At 48.4% G+C, this 15,837-nt stretch overlaps 1 protein-coding gene across 6 annotated transcripts in view; it reads left to right on the top strand.

The window, feature by feature from the left end:
* Window positions 1-15,837, top strand: part of LOC311432740 (tumor protein D52-like) — a 112,725-nt gene that overhangs the window by 9,112 nt on the left and 87,776 nt on the right. For 2 of the 6 annotated variants that reach the window (XM_084511217.1, XM_084511218.1), the window contains exons 1-2: window positions 9,106-9,434; window positions 14,285-14,400. In XM_084511217.1, coding sequence (XP_084367343.1) covers window positions 9,311-9,434; window positions 14,285-14,400 — 240 coding nt within the window. In that variant the 5' untranslated portion in view covers window positions 9,106-9,310. Of the gene's footprint in view, window positions 1-9,100; window positions 9,435-14,284; window positions 14,401-15,837 lie in introns of those variants that run through there. The other 4 variants (XM_084511214.1, XM_084511215.1, XM_084511213.1 and 1 more) reach the window with 3 other exon arrangements.

The raw sequence follows: 15,837 nt of genomic DNA, 5'->3' as shown, positions 1-15,837 counted from the left end.
AGTGCTGGACATCCGTGCAGGTGAGGGAGGATGTCAGCTGTACCAAAGAAGTGATGTTTCCATGGCAGCAGGAACAGGGAGTTGTCTTGAAAGCCAAGATCTTGATGACCAGCTCTCAAAAGGAGGGTGGAAAAAAAAACCCACAACCCCTCCAGTCACTGGTAGGTAGACTGGTGACAGTTCCACTCTTAGCTCTGCTGCAGTCCTGGTAACGTGGGCGCTGTGTGTGGAGGCTCTCCCACCAGAGGAGGGGAGGTGTTCACCCTTGTCCTTTTGATGTCCTGCAGTGAGTAAGCAGAAAAATGTCAAACAAAGGATGACCGAAAGGGAAAGCGAGCATTAAGTGAGATTAAACACTACGTTGAAATGCTGCTGTGCAGCCAAAAATGTTCCTCTGTCAGCTTCAATTTACAGCTGCAGAGGGACCACTTATGTTCCTCTTAAAGGCAGCGAGTGTCTTTAGAGTCACTCCTGTCTGGGTTTGGATTAGCAGCAGCCAGGGAGGCTGGGGCCTTTGATCAAAAACCCTGAGGTGCTGCAGGAACCTCTGCCCAGCTGAGCTCCTCTGTGGGAAGGAAGATGCGGAGCTGCAGCCAGCAGTGGGCTCCGAGCTGTCCCCCTGCTTTGAGCCACGTGTGCTGTGCCTAAAACCTCCGTGGGCAAAGAGGAGGCACACTTCAATTGCAGTGACGATTCCTGACGCTCCCATGAAGCTTTAGCTGAAGAATAATTATTAATTAGGATCTAGTTACTGCAGAAAGATTACTTATACTGACAGGGTCTTGTTACTAGTAATACAGCGAAAGTTCTTATCTGCACACACAGTTTCTGCACCTTCTGGTGTTGTTCTCACCCTTCGACCGACTTCTGAGGCTGGTAACGTCACCTTGGTGGTGGCAGGGGTGTTGAGAGCAAGCTGGCAGTGTTGTGACCCCTTTGGTGGCTTCTTCATCGCTTTAGGATCTTTAGGATCCTCTTCATGTGTCTGCTAACATGCCTTTTACCCCTTTGCCTTTTCTCTCATTGGTCTGCAAGCTCCACGTTACACTCAAATTCACTCTATTTAACACCTTTATCTGTCTTAGTTCCGATTTCTGTGCCCTGTTACCTCTGAAATCCAGTTTGCTCCCACTGTAGGTCTCTGACGTCCCCGTAGCTGTGGGGTCTCCAGCTTGGGGCAGTGGCAATACCCCACTGCGGGAATATCCCACAGAGGCCGGGGAGCAGCTTGCAGCTTGCTGTGGGCGGTGGGAGCGGCTGGAGGAGGCAGCCAGGCAGACTTTTTCTCCTGTTTTGCTTTCCCTTCCGTAGCAGCTAGAGGGAGCGGAGCGTTGTCAGAGCCTGCCAAGCTGAGCCAAGCACAAAGGGATGTGACCGGGGCTGGGTTTGGTGCACTCTCAGCACAGTGGCTTCTTGATTCCTAGCTTTCTCCTGAGGATCACCTGGGACAACCCTGGGAGCCTTGAGCAAGGTGGGGAGAGTTCAGGGCTGGGACTGAGGGGCTCTGAGCTCTGTCACAGCCTGGGGTGCTGCCCCTGCAACACAGCCAGCCCCAACACGGTGACCTGGAGTGAGTTCCTGTCTTCTCTTCGTCCAGGATAGCTTCAGCGCCTGCCTGGCAGGTACCTGTCTGTTCTCGTTCTTCAGGGGTTTGTCCTCTGGCTTATGGCAGCCGACAGACCTGGCTGGTTCTTCAGGTGCCCCAGGTACTCGTGTCACAGTGTGCCTGTGCAGGCTGACAGCTGGGAGCAGGCCCCTGGAGGGCTGCAGGGAAGGGATGTCATCCAGGGGGACCTGGGCAGGCTCCAGAGGTGGGGCTGTGCGAACCTCACGGAGTGCAACAAGGCCAAGGGCAAGGTCCTGCATCTGCAAAGTCCCAAGCACAAATACAGGCTGGGTGAGAATGGACTGAGAGCAGCCCTGAGGAGAAGGACTTGGGGGTGCTGGTGGATGAGAAGCTCAACATGAGCCAGCAATGTGTGCCTGCAGCCCAGAAAGCCAACCGCATCCTGGGCTGCATCAAAAGCAGCATGGCCAGCAGGACGAGGGAGGTGATTGTCCCCCTCTGCTCTGCTCCTGTGAGACCTCACCTGGAGCCCTGAGTTCAGCTCTGGGGCCCCAGCACAAGGACACAAGTATTAGAGTGAGTCCAGAGGAGGGCCACGAGGATGATCAAGGGGCTGGAGCACCTCTCCTATGCAGACAGGCTGAGGGAGCTGGGGGTGTTCAGCCTGGAGAAGAGAAGGCTCTGGGGAGGCCTTACAGCGGCCTGCCAGTGCCTACAGGGGGCCTGCAGGAAAGCTGGGGAGGGACTTTGTGTCAGGGGGTGGAGTGATAGGACGGGGGAATGGCTTTAAACTAAAAGAGGGGAGGCTTAGATTAGATATCAGGGGGAAATTTAAGGAGTTGCGTTATTAACAGTTAGATCTGGAGCACCTTCTGTGCCCATGGCAGAGCTACCAAACCTGGTGTAACACTGATGTGCAGGGTATTTTTAGCTAGACCACTCCTTAAACACAGGTTGAAAGGTTTACCAGACTAATCCATTAAATGACAACTCATTACGTGGACTGGAGCATGACGGTATTTTGGGGGGGGGGGGGGGGGGGTTAGAATTGATGTGTTTTATGTTTACAGTTGTGAAATGGGGCATGTGATGGGTGAGCTTGTGCAATAGGAAGTGATGATGCTAAATGCAGACCTCCCTGCAAACCCTGAGAGTAAAGCTGTTCACTGCTCCTTGATGCTGAGATCCTGCTCAAATACTGTGAGGCCCCCGTATTTCAGTAAAATAAAGGGTTTAACTTGCTCTACCTACTTCTCTTTTAGAAATGTAAGTAAGGATACTGGAGATCAGCTTAACCAAGTATGTTGGTGTTTAGAAGAACTTGCCTTTAAATGGAGTAGACTGGGACAGAATTATGTCATTCATGAATACATGAATGCAGCTTGGAAATCTTGGCTTGAGATCAATGCTCTTCTTATCTGAAGGAGTTTCCCATTTAGGTTGTGAAAAAGCGAAGATAAATTGCCTGCAATGTCACCCCGAGCCAGAAAGTGGTGTCCTGCCCAAAGCCAGATCTGATGGAGGCGGGGGATGCTCGAGTTCCTCCAGGATCTAGAAATCCTTGAAAGCTTTTCCCCCTTGGCAGGAAATCATCTCTGGACAAGGTTTCTCGACCCTTTTCTTCACCTTCTCCTGCTGCTGGAGTGCTTAGTGCTTTATGGCTGGCCGGTGATTCATGTGACAGCGATATCTGCGGGCCAACCATTGCATTTAATTTACTGTCCTGCTCTGACTTGGAGGAAGAGCAAATGTCTCTTAACACGATTTACTCAGCTCAGGCAGCATTAAAAGTCATTCAAGGACGTATCAATCAGATCAAGTCTCAGCGTGCTTATTAATATAATGGGAACCTCGGTGGTGGTATTACTCTAAAGGTAGGTGCACGAGCTGCATTATGTTTAACACAACCCCCTGCACTGGCTGCCTGTTGTTAGCAAATCGCACCTAGCTTGTTGCACACACAGCTGCAGGGCTCTGTCTCGGCTCTTCAATGAGATGAAGAGCAGTGCAAAAACATTTGAGCCCACGACTTACTCGGTGCTCTCAGAGAGGTGCCCAGGACCAGGGAGCTGCTGTGCAAAAGCGCGGAGGTGGTGCTGGCGCGCCTGGGCGAGCTCCTATTTCCTCAAGTTTGTGTGGGCTCACCAAAACTCTGCACTGGGTGAGAGAGGTAGGTGAATAATGAGCTTGTAGACATCAAACTGGAAGTGTCGTGCAATAATAGCAACCAGATTTCACTCGTTTGACAACATTAAATCTTAAGTTTGGTTAGTCAAGGCCTGGGAAGAGGAAATAGGGAAGTGCATCAGCTTGGTATTTGCTATCGCATTGGCTGGCTTGGCAAAACCTTTATCTTTGTAGTGGATAACTGAGTAAGGAGACGGTGCAGCAGGAGAGCAGCTTAACCATACAACCAGTAACTTCTGTGGGAAAGTTCTGGCAAAAAATGTACATTTGTACAGCTTTGTGGTCTTCAAGAGCATGGTGTGTCTGAAAGGAGCCTTGACTTGAGAAATCAGAAAGGTTTGTGCTTCTCAAGAGGAACCATTTGAAAATAACTGATGTCCAAGGAATGTGAGCATATCTTTGGTTTGAGAGTACAGCAAGGGCTAGATTGGGCTGTAAGTTTTAAAATTCACTTCCACATCTTAATACATATTTATTAGAGGCATGCTGGGGGGTTAAGCTTGGGCTCTGGGAAGAAAGGATAAGAGAAGCCTGGCTTCTTGTTCACTTCTGTAGCTTCTGGAGGTTCTGGGTTACCCTGGAACATGCACGTGTGGTGTCTTGTTTCTTTGATGTCCTCACAGGAGGCTCTTTAGCCAAGTGTGAAGTCATGGTCTGGCAGAAATGTCCTGTCAGAAGTACCTTCAGTTGAATTCTGTGGCACTGACAGGTAACTTGTCTTCCAGCTTTTCTGTGTTACAAGAGTACATTCTTCCTGCCCAAGAGGTGGATGCTCACTTGTCTTCTGCAGAAAGGGGCTCAGGGAGAAGTGAGTGGCTTTCCAACACGTTTGGCAGGAGCTACTTCTGAGTTAAAGGTCTGAAGTCAGGTATTATGCCCAACAAGCTGCCTGCTTGCTCATTTTGTGAACAAAATGTAGGCAGTCCTTTTGGTGTAAATACAGAGTATTTGGCGGAGTGCTTCTGAGCCCTGTTTGCGTGCTGCTTGGTTGCAGAGGTGCTTCTGGTACTGCTGCCTGCTGTGCTTCTGTCCCTCGTAGCACATCTACACCCTTTGCTGTGCCAGATCAGGTGCAAACCCAGTAACTGGTTTTGGGGGAGTCAGTCCGTACCTCAAGCACTCAGTGTTTGCTGGCATTGCTGAGCAGCCTTGCTAAATCTACAAATAGTGCTTTTTTCCTTGCTTTGCCTTTTAAATTTCCTCTTTGAATCTCATAACACATGATTCATGAATCAGTAACTCAGCCTGCTTTGTTTCTATCGCTCCCAGCAGCGTTTTGTGGCAGGACCTGATGCTGTGAGGTTAGCGCTGTGGGTTCCCGGAGTCGCTTTCCAGAGCCAGAAGCGCCGATGTGCAGCTGGAAGAGGCAGGAGGCTGCAGAGCACAGATCAGAGCTGCCTTCTGGGGGAAGCTGCGAGTCGTTCCAATCAAACGCCCTCTAGTAAAGCTTTTAATTAGATTGCAAACTTACATGCTCAAACTTTAAAACAACGCTGTTCCACGCCACAGCCTTCTTTCTCTCTAATCTCCTCCAAGTGCCATCTAGCTGCAGCTCAGCAATATTTTTCTGACATTTTCCCCATTTGTCTCTGAACGCGGGATCAGAGTCTCTAGAGAATGGCAGCGGAGCTGGGATAAGAAGCTGAAATCAAATAACAAAATACAAATTGCTCTAAAACCTACCTGGCAGGGTTTTGACTCGGTTAATCTTGTTTGGAAGTGTTCCTCTGTGTTCTCATTTTGGCCTGGCTTCTCCAAAGGTCGTGCAGTGCCTACCTGATGGCTCACTCAGCGTCCTTTGGCCTGGGCTCTTGGTGTGGGCTGGAAACGTTTTTCACCCATTACTGCTGGAATGGACAAATGGGATTGTTCTGGCCACTGAGGCACGGCACTTGGCAATGAGGCAGGGAGTTCTCCCTAAGAAAAACCTTAAATGCTAGAGGAGATGGCTTCAAAAGGTAGTGGAGAAGCTGTGTGACTTTTATCTGAGATACACAGGCTGTGAATCTTATGGTATCATCTTGTCTGGCTGCAGAATATGCTGCAGCACTGATCTAATGGGTTTAATCCTTTGCAGCATCTCAGGAAATCAGCCTGTTTGTAATTGGACCGGGAGGAGGAGGGATGAGAACTGCTGCCCTTGCTGAGATCTGCCTCAGCAGCCTGAAATGCTGCAGGCTGAGACTGTGGCCTTAAAAAAGGAGCAGCACCAGTAACCTGGAAGTCATGAACCCCAAAGCATCCACATTACAGGACTAACCATCTCACCTGGTCATTCTAACAGATCTGTTCTTTAACGTGGGTGAATGAGGACAGTTCAGTGCTGAGAAAGTGTTGGGGGAGCTGTCTCTGTACAGAGAGCCCTCCTGGGCAGTGCTGTCACGTGCAGGTTTGGTCCAGAGGAGGTCCTGGGGGGAGGCTGAAGTGTTGGAGTGAGGGTGGTGGCGGTGAGTTGGGTGCTGCCAGGAGACAGCAGACACCTAAACCTCCACCTGCAGGTCTGCTGGCTGTCCCTAACAGGGCTGTAGGAGCCCCAATTGTTACTGTTCATCTGTTGCTGTATCTCCACAGCTCCACTTGCCCTATTAACAAATCTTGGGGGCTTCTGGTTTCTAAAGGAAGGGGGAGAGAGCACAGCATGGAAATTAGAGTATAAATGCACCGATTTAAGGCTTGCCGAGTATCTGGTTTTCTGTCTTATTGCCTCATGGCATCTTTTCCTCTTAGAGCAGTCTTAAGGCCTCAGATCAGGCGCCGAAAGGCTTTACGTGTCCGTAAGGTGGTGAGGCTTTGAAGATCAACCTGATGCTACAGAGCCTACGCTGGTTTAAGCTGCTTAAGTGGCTCTTTAGCTCTTGTGAACAGCACTGCTTGATGTAAATTGGTGCTGGCCAGCAGCAGGCTGGGGTGGCAGCTAGAGAGCTGGGGAGCAGAGGGTACCTGAAGAAAGAGCAGCGCCTGGCAGTAAGCAGGCAAATGTCTGGTTAGTGGTGGTTGCTCAACCTTCGTGGCTTTGCTAGCTGTGCTTCTTCCCATATAATTCCTGAGCACAATCTGTGCTACCTGGGAATGCTAAATAGCTACCTGGGAAAGCTTCAAGCACTCAGACCCTAACAGAACTGATGATGGGGTGATTAGTGGTGGGAGATGTGGTAATGCCTTGCTGAGCGCTCTGTGATACTCGCTTGAACTTGTCAGTAATTGGTTCAAGCATCCTTGACAGAAGTAATTTACCTTCGCGTCAGTCTTCTAACATGGTGCAGGTGCCTGAAGGGCCAACCTATTTGTCCTTAGCCAGTCAGGATAACAAAGCAGTACAAGTTCTGGAGCAGCAGAAGCATCCACAGCGAAATCTTCAGTTTAAATCTCAGGGGTCGTGAGCAGAACCCCACTGCTACCTGTCTGTGGAGCAAGTAAGTGCTTTTAGACTTCCCTATCTATTGAGGAGGGCAAGGCACATCTAACAGGGCATGGCTTTGCAGCCTCAACTCAGCTTGAGCCAGCTGTGTGGGCTCCAAATTCCTCTGGAGAGTGGGGAGGGAGGCAGGTTGTGCCGTGGTGCGTTTTGGTCATGGGCTGGCCCTTACCAAAGAAGAGAGCCGTTCCCATAGCTTAGGGGAATCCCGATCCCTGCAGTGTTGGGGCTGTGGAGGGCTGGAGGTGACCTGGCTGAGGTGACCGAGGAGGAGCCTCACTCGGGGGGACGTCATCTCTCAGGCTGCAGTGAGGACGTGTGGCACACGCTTGTGTCTGTGCTGCAGTGGGTGGCCAGGGCAGTAACCTCAGACCAGCAAGCCAGGTGCCAGACGGGATGTGAGAGTGTGAGAGTGCCTTTTGCATAGCAGAGATACAGGAAGAGTCCCAGATCGAGTTTTGCCACATGCCATCTATTGAAAAAACAGCACGGGGCGTTTCCTGTGAGCGAGGGGAACATCAATGTTGACTCTCATTCATGCCCTAGCCCAGGAAATGGTACTCCTGGTGGCATGAATGGATCACCAGGGATGTTTTTAGCTCTAACAGCACGTCAGGACAGTTGCAAGTAGCTCGCATCCATTCGCTCCCAGTGAGTGGTTCTCTGGGGCTGTCAACTTGCTGGTGGTAAACTCCCCTTCGTGCTTTTGTTTCAGGGAGGTGGTGGTGGAAAACATTCAGCTTTCCAGTACGCCTCGTGCTCCAAGCTGCTGCACAGGGCACGGGCTGCCTCTGAGCTGCACGAGGAGTGGTTGCAGGACACCCCCACCAAAGCTTTGTACTTTTTGGGGTGAACTTGATGATATTTCTGGCTGCTGCTGCAGTCACGTGTCAGAAATGCAGAGGGATGTTGTATTGTCATCTTCTGAGTGGTTTCAGGCAATAGCAGAGCTGTGTTTCGGGCTTGCGTGCGCTCATTGTTAGGAGCCTGCAGGCAGCCTGCGCCAGAAACCAAAGTAGGTCTGCAGCCCAAAGGAGCTGCTCTTTAATTAGCCCAAAGGCCTGCTCCTGCGGTGGAAGTGAGAAGCTAAAAATTTAAGTGGTGTGCTTTCTTCTGGTAGCCCTGGGGAGTTCATGGAGGTGGCTGTGCTGCAGGGCTCCTCCGCTGCTGTGGCTCTGAGCAGAGTGGCCTCCTGTCTCTGCTCCCATGGCGGAGGAAAAGGAGAACTGCCTTTTGGCTAATTCTGCCTGCAGCTCGGAGCCCAGGTGAGGGCGTGGGGTTGGGAGGGCTCCGTTCAGGAAATCACTGCTGATTTCTTCATAGTACACGTGGCAAAACACCAGGATGAGGGCCGTGCCTTCCAGCGTTACCAGTTCCTGCCGTAAGGCTGCCTGACGCACCAAGGGCACAGGCAGTGCACCTCAACAGGGTTTTTTTTAAAGAAAAGGGAGGGAAAAAAGCCCCAAACACAGCTTCGTATGTAGATACGAAGCCGTCAAATACCGCAGTGCACATCTTCACCTCTGTGGAGCTGGGTGGTGTCTCCAGCACAGCCCTTGAGACGAGGGCTGCTCTGTCACCTCCTGAGCTTGCAGAGCCGGGTTTCTGGCACTCACAGCTGGAGAGACAAGAGTTACACAGGCAGAATTTTCCATTAATCAGAGGAAAAAGTCCTCCCCAGATGGTATATAGGGTAGATTACGGCTACTAATCCTTTTGTGTCCTAGAAGATTAAGGATATCCTGGTGTGGCTGCTGTCAGCTGACCCTTTTTTATTTAAATGATTGAAAATTCTTGGTGCCGTTCTTGCAGTAAGGGCGAAGGTTTCTCCGTTCAGTGCACGGCTCCCGGGCTTCTGTTTGGCAAAGGCACGGTCTGTTTAAGTCCAGCCCCAGTTATAAATTTACAGGAACTCAATTTAGTGCCATGTAAACAGCAGAAGCTACGGCGTGGTTAAGAAATTTCTCACTGGACGGCTCTATCAAACACGGGAGAGGTGTCGGCTGACTTTTAGGAGGAGTTTTTGTACGGTGAGTGCCAGGTGAGGAAACGAGGGCTGAAGGAAGCCCTGTGGCTGCCGAAAGCCAGGATGCCTCCTTCGGCAGCAGCAGAGGGCGGCTACGTGCTCTGAGCTTTCTGACATGGATCTGGCCGAGGATTACAAGTCGCCCTTCGATTTCAACTCGGGAGTGGACAGAAACTACCTGTACCTCTCACCCGGCATAAACCTTTCTCCGCCTGGGTCGCCGACGCTGACGAAGCCTGGTAATGTCCTGTTCTCTCTTTGTCACAGCGTGGTGTGGGAAGCTTAGTGGCTAGTATCTGTAGAAAGGATCTGCTCGTGTGAGGGATCTGTGGCTGGGCTGAAAGGCCAGCGTAAGTGAAGTACTGCTGTTATCTGTATGGTCTGTGGGCTCTGGGATCTCATGGAGGTAATATCTTGTGTGCATCTACCACCTTTATCTTACTCATCAACTCTGTAGGAAGGCAGTTTGTGGGGAAACAAAGCAAAAAATTAGGAACAAAAGGGCAACATCTGCAAGATTGATGTAGCCAGGCTAGTTTGATTAGATTACTTTGTTTTTTTTTTTTGGGGGGGGGGAAGTGTAGGAATTATATGCTTAGACTGGAGCTCTGAAATTACACTACCTGCTGCTGCCTGAGTGTGTGTGTGTGTGTGTATATATATATATATATATATATATATTAAAAAAAAAAAAAAAGCTACTTGACAAAAATGTCCTGTAAATCCTCAGCTCTCCTCACTTAGCATGCTCTGGAGGAAGCAGCTGTTAGGTGCTGTGCTGCAGCAGCAGGTGCCCTGTGCTGGTGCCTAGTGCCTACCCTGAGCAGCTCCCAGCTGGTGACCTCTGTTCCTTGCTGCGGGACAGGATTTTTCAGTGCTCGATTCTCTGGAATAATGAAAAACAGAAGGGTTAGCCCTCCTTCCAGCGTGAGAAAGCAAAGCTAAGTTAGATGTGATGGCTTTTTTTTTTTTTTTCTTTGTGGGCTTGTTCTTTAAAGTCTTGCAAACCCTGGGGGTGTGAATGAAACCAAACCTCTGCGTGACCCAGATGAGCTGACCGCTGCTCCTCAGCGCCCTGCAGCTCTAGCTCTGCACCTTGTCCTCCTCTGAAAGGGGGAGCAGCAGCCCTCAGTACCTAGTGGCGATGCATCACAGCAAGTGCCAACCTTCTGCTGTTTCCTTCTTCATTCACTTTGAATGGTTTTATGAGTGGTGTTTGGGAGAGGCCAAAGGATTCCCTTCCTGAAGCTGAAAAAATGGGACTGGCCTTTTCACTGAAAGGGGAAGCACTTCATATTCAATCTTTCTTATATATTGTGAAATAAATCCCCTCTTTTAGCCACATCATATTATAAATTTAAGATCATTCTGGCAGCTTGTTCTTCTGGGCTCTAACGAGTACCTTTAGCTTTTTCTTTAGCTTTGCCAACTGCATAGTGATCATCAGACACTTGCAATGAGTGTTTTGGCACAGAAGGTCTGTCTAAAGGTAAGGTTTTGTAAAGGCGAACCCTTCCCCACCCAAAAGGTTGCTCATCTGAAGTGACCAGTGCTTCCTGAAATGGCTGGTGTGTGTTGCTAATCTTGCCTTCGAGCCAGGAAGTGGTAGGAACTTCAGGTCAAGATGGGTAACAAACTCGGGTTGAAAACAGCAAAGCACAGACCAAAACCTGAGTGAGAACCGAATGCTTCATCTGCCCTGTAAGAGGAACGTGGGCTTTAAGTCTTATTTCTTTGACTGCTTGTGATCTGCAGAGACCTGACAAACTGAGTTCTCAATGTCTTTATTTGGTTCGTTTAACTAGATCTAATCAACTGTTGGGATAATTTCTCAGTCTTAGAAAAGCAGACACCTAAAAACTGACCTTAAAACTGGGTAAGTTTTCCCAATACAGGCTAACTACTTCCAGCTACTGGATTCTCTCTGCAGAATTTCCCCTCTGCTGAAGAGATTTGAAATGCTCACACTAAACTTGGTTACAGCAGGTTATCCAATGACTGAGTTTTAAGTGCTTTGCAACTCTAAAGAGAAGTAAGGCACTGTGAAATAAGAACAGAGGCCAAGCACTGCCTTGCAGGTGCACCATGTCCTGCAAGTAGTGACGTGAGAGTGGGAATAATGCCAGGGCAGAGGTGAACAGTAGTGGGGTGAGAGCGCGGGTGTCAGGTGTCTGCATGCTTCAGATGGGACTGAAAGAGGAGTATCATGTGGGAGGGGGACAGAAAGCAAGAAGGGAAGGTGTGACGAGATGAGCTAGGTGAGGTGTGGAGGCATTTGATTAGCAGTGACTTCCTATCTTCCCAAACCATCTGTAAATGGGGAGGCGAGGTGAGATCTTTCCCATGCTGCTTAGTGTTGAACCTCAAGTTCAGCGTTGTGCTGCAAGAAGCAGCAGAAACTGCCTTGAAACACCACTTTTCCAAAGGCAAAGGATATTCCCCAAATGCAAGCTTATGATGTGGGAGGCAATCCAGCCTGTTTTTCTGCCCCTGAGTTCATTTGATCTATTTTTGGTGAGATAATCCAGATGACCCTTCCTAACCAGATTGAGCAGCCTCTCAGCAGGATGTGCTAATGCTCTGTAGGCAGTGTGCTCTTTGGTGCTTGAAAAGCATCTCAAATTTGGGTTTGAAGTGGTGAGGTCTGTAGCCCTTAAAGGGATTGCTAACCTAACTCGAAACCTGCTGTCAGGAAGAGGACAGTTTGCTGAGGATGACAGTGCATCAGGGAAAAGTGCAGTTTGATTTTTTTCCTTCTTTTGGGCATATATAATAGCATAAGTAGCAATTAGACAAAGTTAAGGCATTCCTAATGGCTTGGTGTTACAACAAGGAAATGTGTTGGTGTATAAATAAGTGATCTGGCTGTGGGACATGAGCTGTAATCCTTCTGTATTTTGGGTTGAAGTGCTATGTTTTGTTTGGGCATTAGACTTGAACCCTCTGTGTCCCCCTTAGATTTCTGCCAGAAAGTAATTGGGAAACCTGTAGGCTCTCTTATGTTTAAGACAGACTTAATTCTCTGGGGAAAATGTGGTGCTGATTTTATAACTGCAGGGTTTAGTGTGCTTCCTGATCGCCACTTACACACATTCTGACCATACAGCAGTGTGCTTCTACTGTTCTGGGCACAAATAGAGGTGGAAAACATACCGTTAGGGAGAGAATTTGTGGAAATTGAGCTTTGCTTTAGTCTAACTTGATCAAGTCATCGTCTCTTATAGACTTGACAGCTGTTGGGAGCATATTTTATAGAATTACAGCCTTGCAGAATCTTTTTTTTCCCCAGGCTTTTTCGGTGTGTTGTGTTGTAGCTGTTTGATACCAAGCCTCACAAGGAAATTAACAGTGATGTAACATTGCTCATTAATGAGTTGGTGGATTCTCAAGCCAAACGCTATCACGTAATGCCATCAACAGCTGCTGAAACCAGGGTGGGATTGATCTGGTTAATCACTGTGGTGCTAGCAAGGGAACGCTAATGTGTCCTCAACTTGTCTGAATGGATGCATGCTTCCAGCCCTGTGAAAGGATAGAGGAGGCAATTGTTCTCCTGGTACCCCTGAAACGCCTCAGTGCCAGGCTGTTGTTAACAGAACAGCTGGCTAATAGCTGGAGAAGATCCACCCATAACTCTGCTTTTCCTGAGTTATTGGTTTGTCACCCTCCACTATAACTAAAAAAAAAAATCTCAGTGGTTTAAATCGTTAGGCTCTTCATTTTACTCTATTTTACTATATATACAGCTATTTAACCTCTTGGTGAGTGTTAGTTCAGGGATCCTGTAACCATTCCAGCATCCGATCTCTCTGCAAATTAGTCTCTTTGCAAATTAGTACAGGATTCCCTCGTTTTGGTGAACTGTGTTTACATATCAGCTAAAAAGATACAAAATGGGAAATCTTTTGCTGTTTGTTGCATTACTTGGTTTGCTCAGCCCCAAGCAGAGCAGGCTGAGGGGAGGCCTCATGGCGGCCTGCAGCTCCCTCACGAGGGGAGCGGAGGGGCAGGCGCTGAGCTCTGCTCTCTGGGGACAGCGACAGGACCCGAGGGAACAGCATGGAGCTGGGACAGGGGAGGGTCAGGCTGGGGGTTAGGGAAAGGTTCTACACCCAGAGGGTGGTCGGGCACTGGGACAGGCTCCCCAGGGAGGTGGTCGCAGCACCGAGCCTGCTGGAGTTCAAAATGGAGTTCTTAAAACTGAGCGCATCGTGGTGATACAAAGAATGTTGTTCTCCCTCCTCTTCATGAAGGTGTGAAGACAAAGGCTGGGAAGGGTCATAGGGGTGTTTGAGATTCATACAGAGGGGCTTGGCACAGTTCTGGTTTCTGGATTTGGAAGGGGAGGAGTGGAAGAGCTGACTGACATCCTCATCAGTCCCTTCTCAGCACTCCACCACCTTGTCTGCAGTGGAGGCCTTTTGGTCTTAAACTTTCTCTGGGCTTCTCATCTGTCTTAAGCTGTTCTTTTGTGGCTGGATTTTACTTCTAGTTCCAGGCTCTCTGTGACTTCCTAGCCATGGCAGTTCCAGTTATGAGGGGCAGAAAGGTCAAGCATTGCATATGGGGAGGAGTTCCCCACTTGTGGTGCTGAACTTGCTTGTGGCCATGGCAGTTCCCAGTTTGCTGAGAACAGACACTTTTCTCTGATCTAGAGAGCAGGGAGGGAGGGAGTGAGCCTTCTTTTCTGGTTCCAAGCACCTCTAATGTCTCCAGAGTTGGTGCTGCAGGGGCAATTCAGAGCAGTAATCATATGAAGTCCTGGGCGGAGCATGTGTATGAACTGCTCTGTGGTTGAGATGTGCTCTGAGCCTTGGTTTTCATCAGAGTAGTGGGCCAGGTTGTTCTCAACAAGTTTCCAGTCTCCTCCTACAGCAGAAGTTGAAATTATATTGAGTTTTATTGCAACTTGATAGAATGAAACAGTAAGATATCTTCTGGTCTCCTGTATGCCGTAGTACTTGGAGTGTGTCTCTTGTATCCTGTCATCGGTCTTATTTATACACTGGCATGAAAGGGCTGTATGTCAGCATGTAGTTGTCTGGCAAACGCACAGTGATTTGACTCTTAATGGTTTGTTCACCTCTAGGGCTGCTGAGAACTGACTCTATACCTGAGGTTGGAGAGGATGCTGCTGCTACAGTGGGTATGGCAGAAACACTCTCAGAAGAAGAACAGGATGAGCTAAGAAGAGAGCTTGCTAAGGTAAATCTCTTAAATAGTTCTTAAGTTGGTTTTGAGAATTAAATCCAGGTCTCTGAACACACAAATAATGCTATGTGTATTCATTCTGAGTGAAGCTGGGTACTGCACTCTTCTGTGTTGTGGGGTGTGAGGAGAAAGGGAACATGTCAGGAAGAAACTCCAGTTATAAATATGGGGAATTAAGCTAAAAGTGCGTAGTAAACAGAGCTTAAAACAGAATTTATAGATGTCTAACTCTTGTCCACCCCTTTCTCACCTAAGGGTGGGGAAAAAAAAGCTGTCAGAGAACATGGTTAGAAGCCAGTACCAAGTGTTATCTCTATTGCTATGGTGTGGTTAAAGCTGTTCTCATGAAGGATGCTTTGTAGTAAACTCCATGTGTACACTACTTTGCTAATTGCTAACTGTGTAACTATTCTTGTCTATTCTTGTCTATACTTGACAGTAGCAGAAGTTTTAAGAGCAATTAAAGTAGCACTTGTTGAGGGACAGTAAAATATTCAAGCCTGGTAAATGCATTTCATAAGTCATCAAAGTCAAGTTTCATTGAGTGGACTTCTTTCCTTTGTAGCTCCCTGTGACTTTATTCCCTTTAGGGTCCTAAAAGAAATTAGTTTAATCTTAAAAGTTAGGCATACCAAGGTTAGCTGTGAAATAAGCACACAGCTTTTCAGTCAGGCTTTGTTTTTAGTAGTCCTGAGTATTGTTCCATGTTGAAATGGTCAGTTGAAGGTGGCAGGGGAATCTGGTCTTGCTGAGCTGTCATGCTGATCTTCATACAGGTATCCAAACCCAAGGTGCATTAAGGGTATTGGTATTCCCTCAAAGGGGATTAAATGAGTAGGCAGCCTGATATCCTGAAGTAGGGTGGTCCAGTCTTGATGAAGAAAGTAGGCTTGGATGCCTACCTTTGTACGTGTTGCCTTAGTGCCTCTGTCAAACAGTTCTACAGTGCTATTCTGTAGGCTGTAAGCCTCTGACTATGACCTGGTCCATGTTTCTGAGGGACTTAATTGACTATATGTGTAAATAAGAAAGTACACAGACATTGTAGTTTCTTCTAGTTGTGGAACAGGTTATATTTTTTTTAAACCACTCAGTCTGCCACTATTCCCACCCCTCCAACTCCTTCCCAGCACGCGCTGGGAAGGACACTCCTGTGGCTGAATTCAGCTACAGAAGAATTTTTATGGCCAAGAAAGGAGACAAAACTCATGTGTGGAACAGACATGCTCTGAGCTTCCTCATACTGTCTGTAAGCTAGCATCTCTTCTGATGTGGAAAGAGCATGCAGACTTGGTGGTCCCAGGTTTGACTAATATTCAAGCTCAATGTAGGCCCATGGAGTCTAAAGGTAGTAATATCTAACTATACAGTCTTTCAGAGCTACCCAGTTGCTTATGCCTATTATACTAAGAGAGCTAGCTGCAAGTAGGC

Source organism: Aythya ferina (genome assembly GCF_964211825.1).
Source record: "Aythya ferina genome assembly, chromosome: 2".
Taxonomy (NCBI): domain Eukaryota; kingdom Metazoa; phylum Chordata; class Aves; order Anseriformes; family Anatidae; genus Aythya; species Aythya ferina.
The sequence above is the reverse complement of the archived record's forward strand: the minus strand, read 5'-3'. Positions and strand labels throughout refer to the sequence as shown.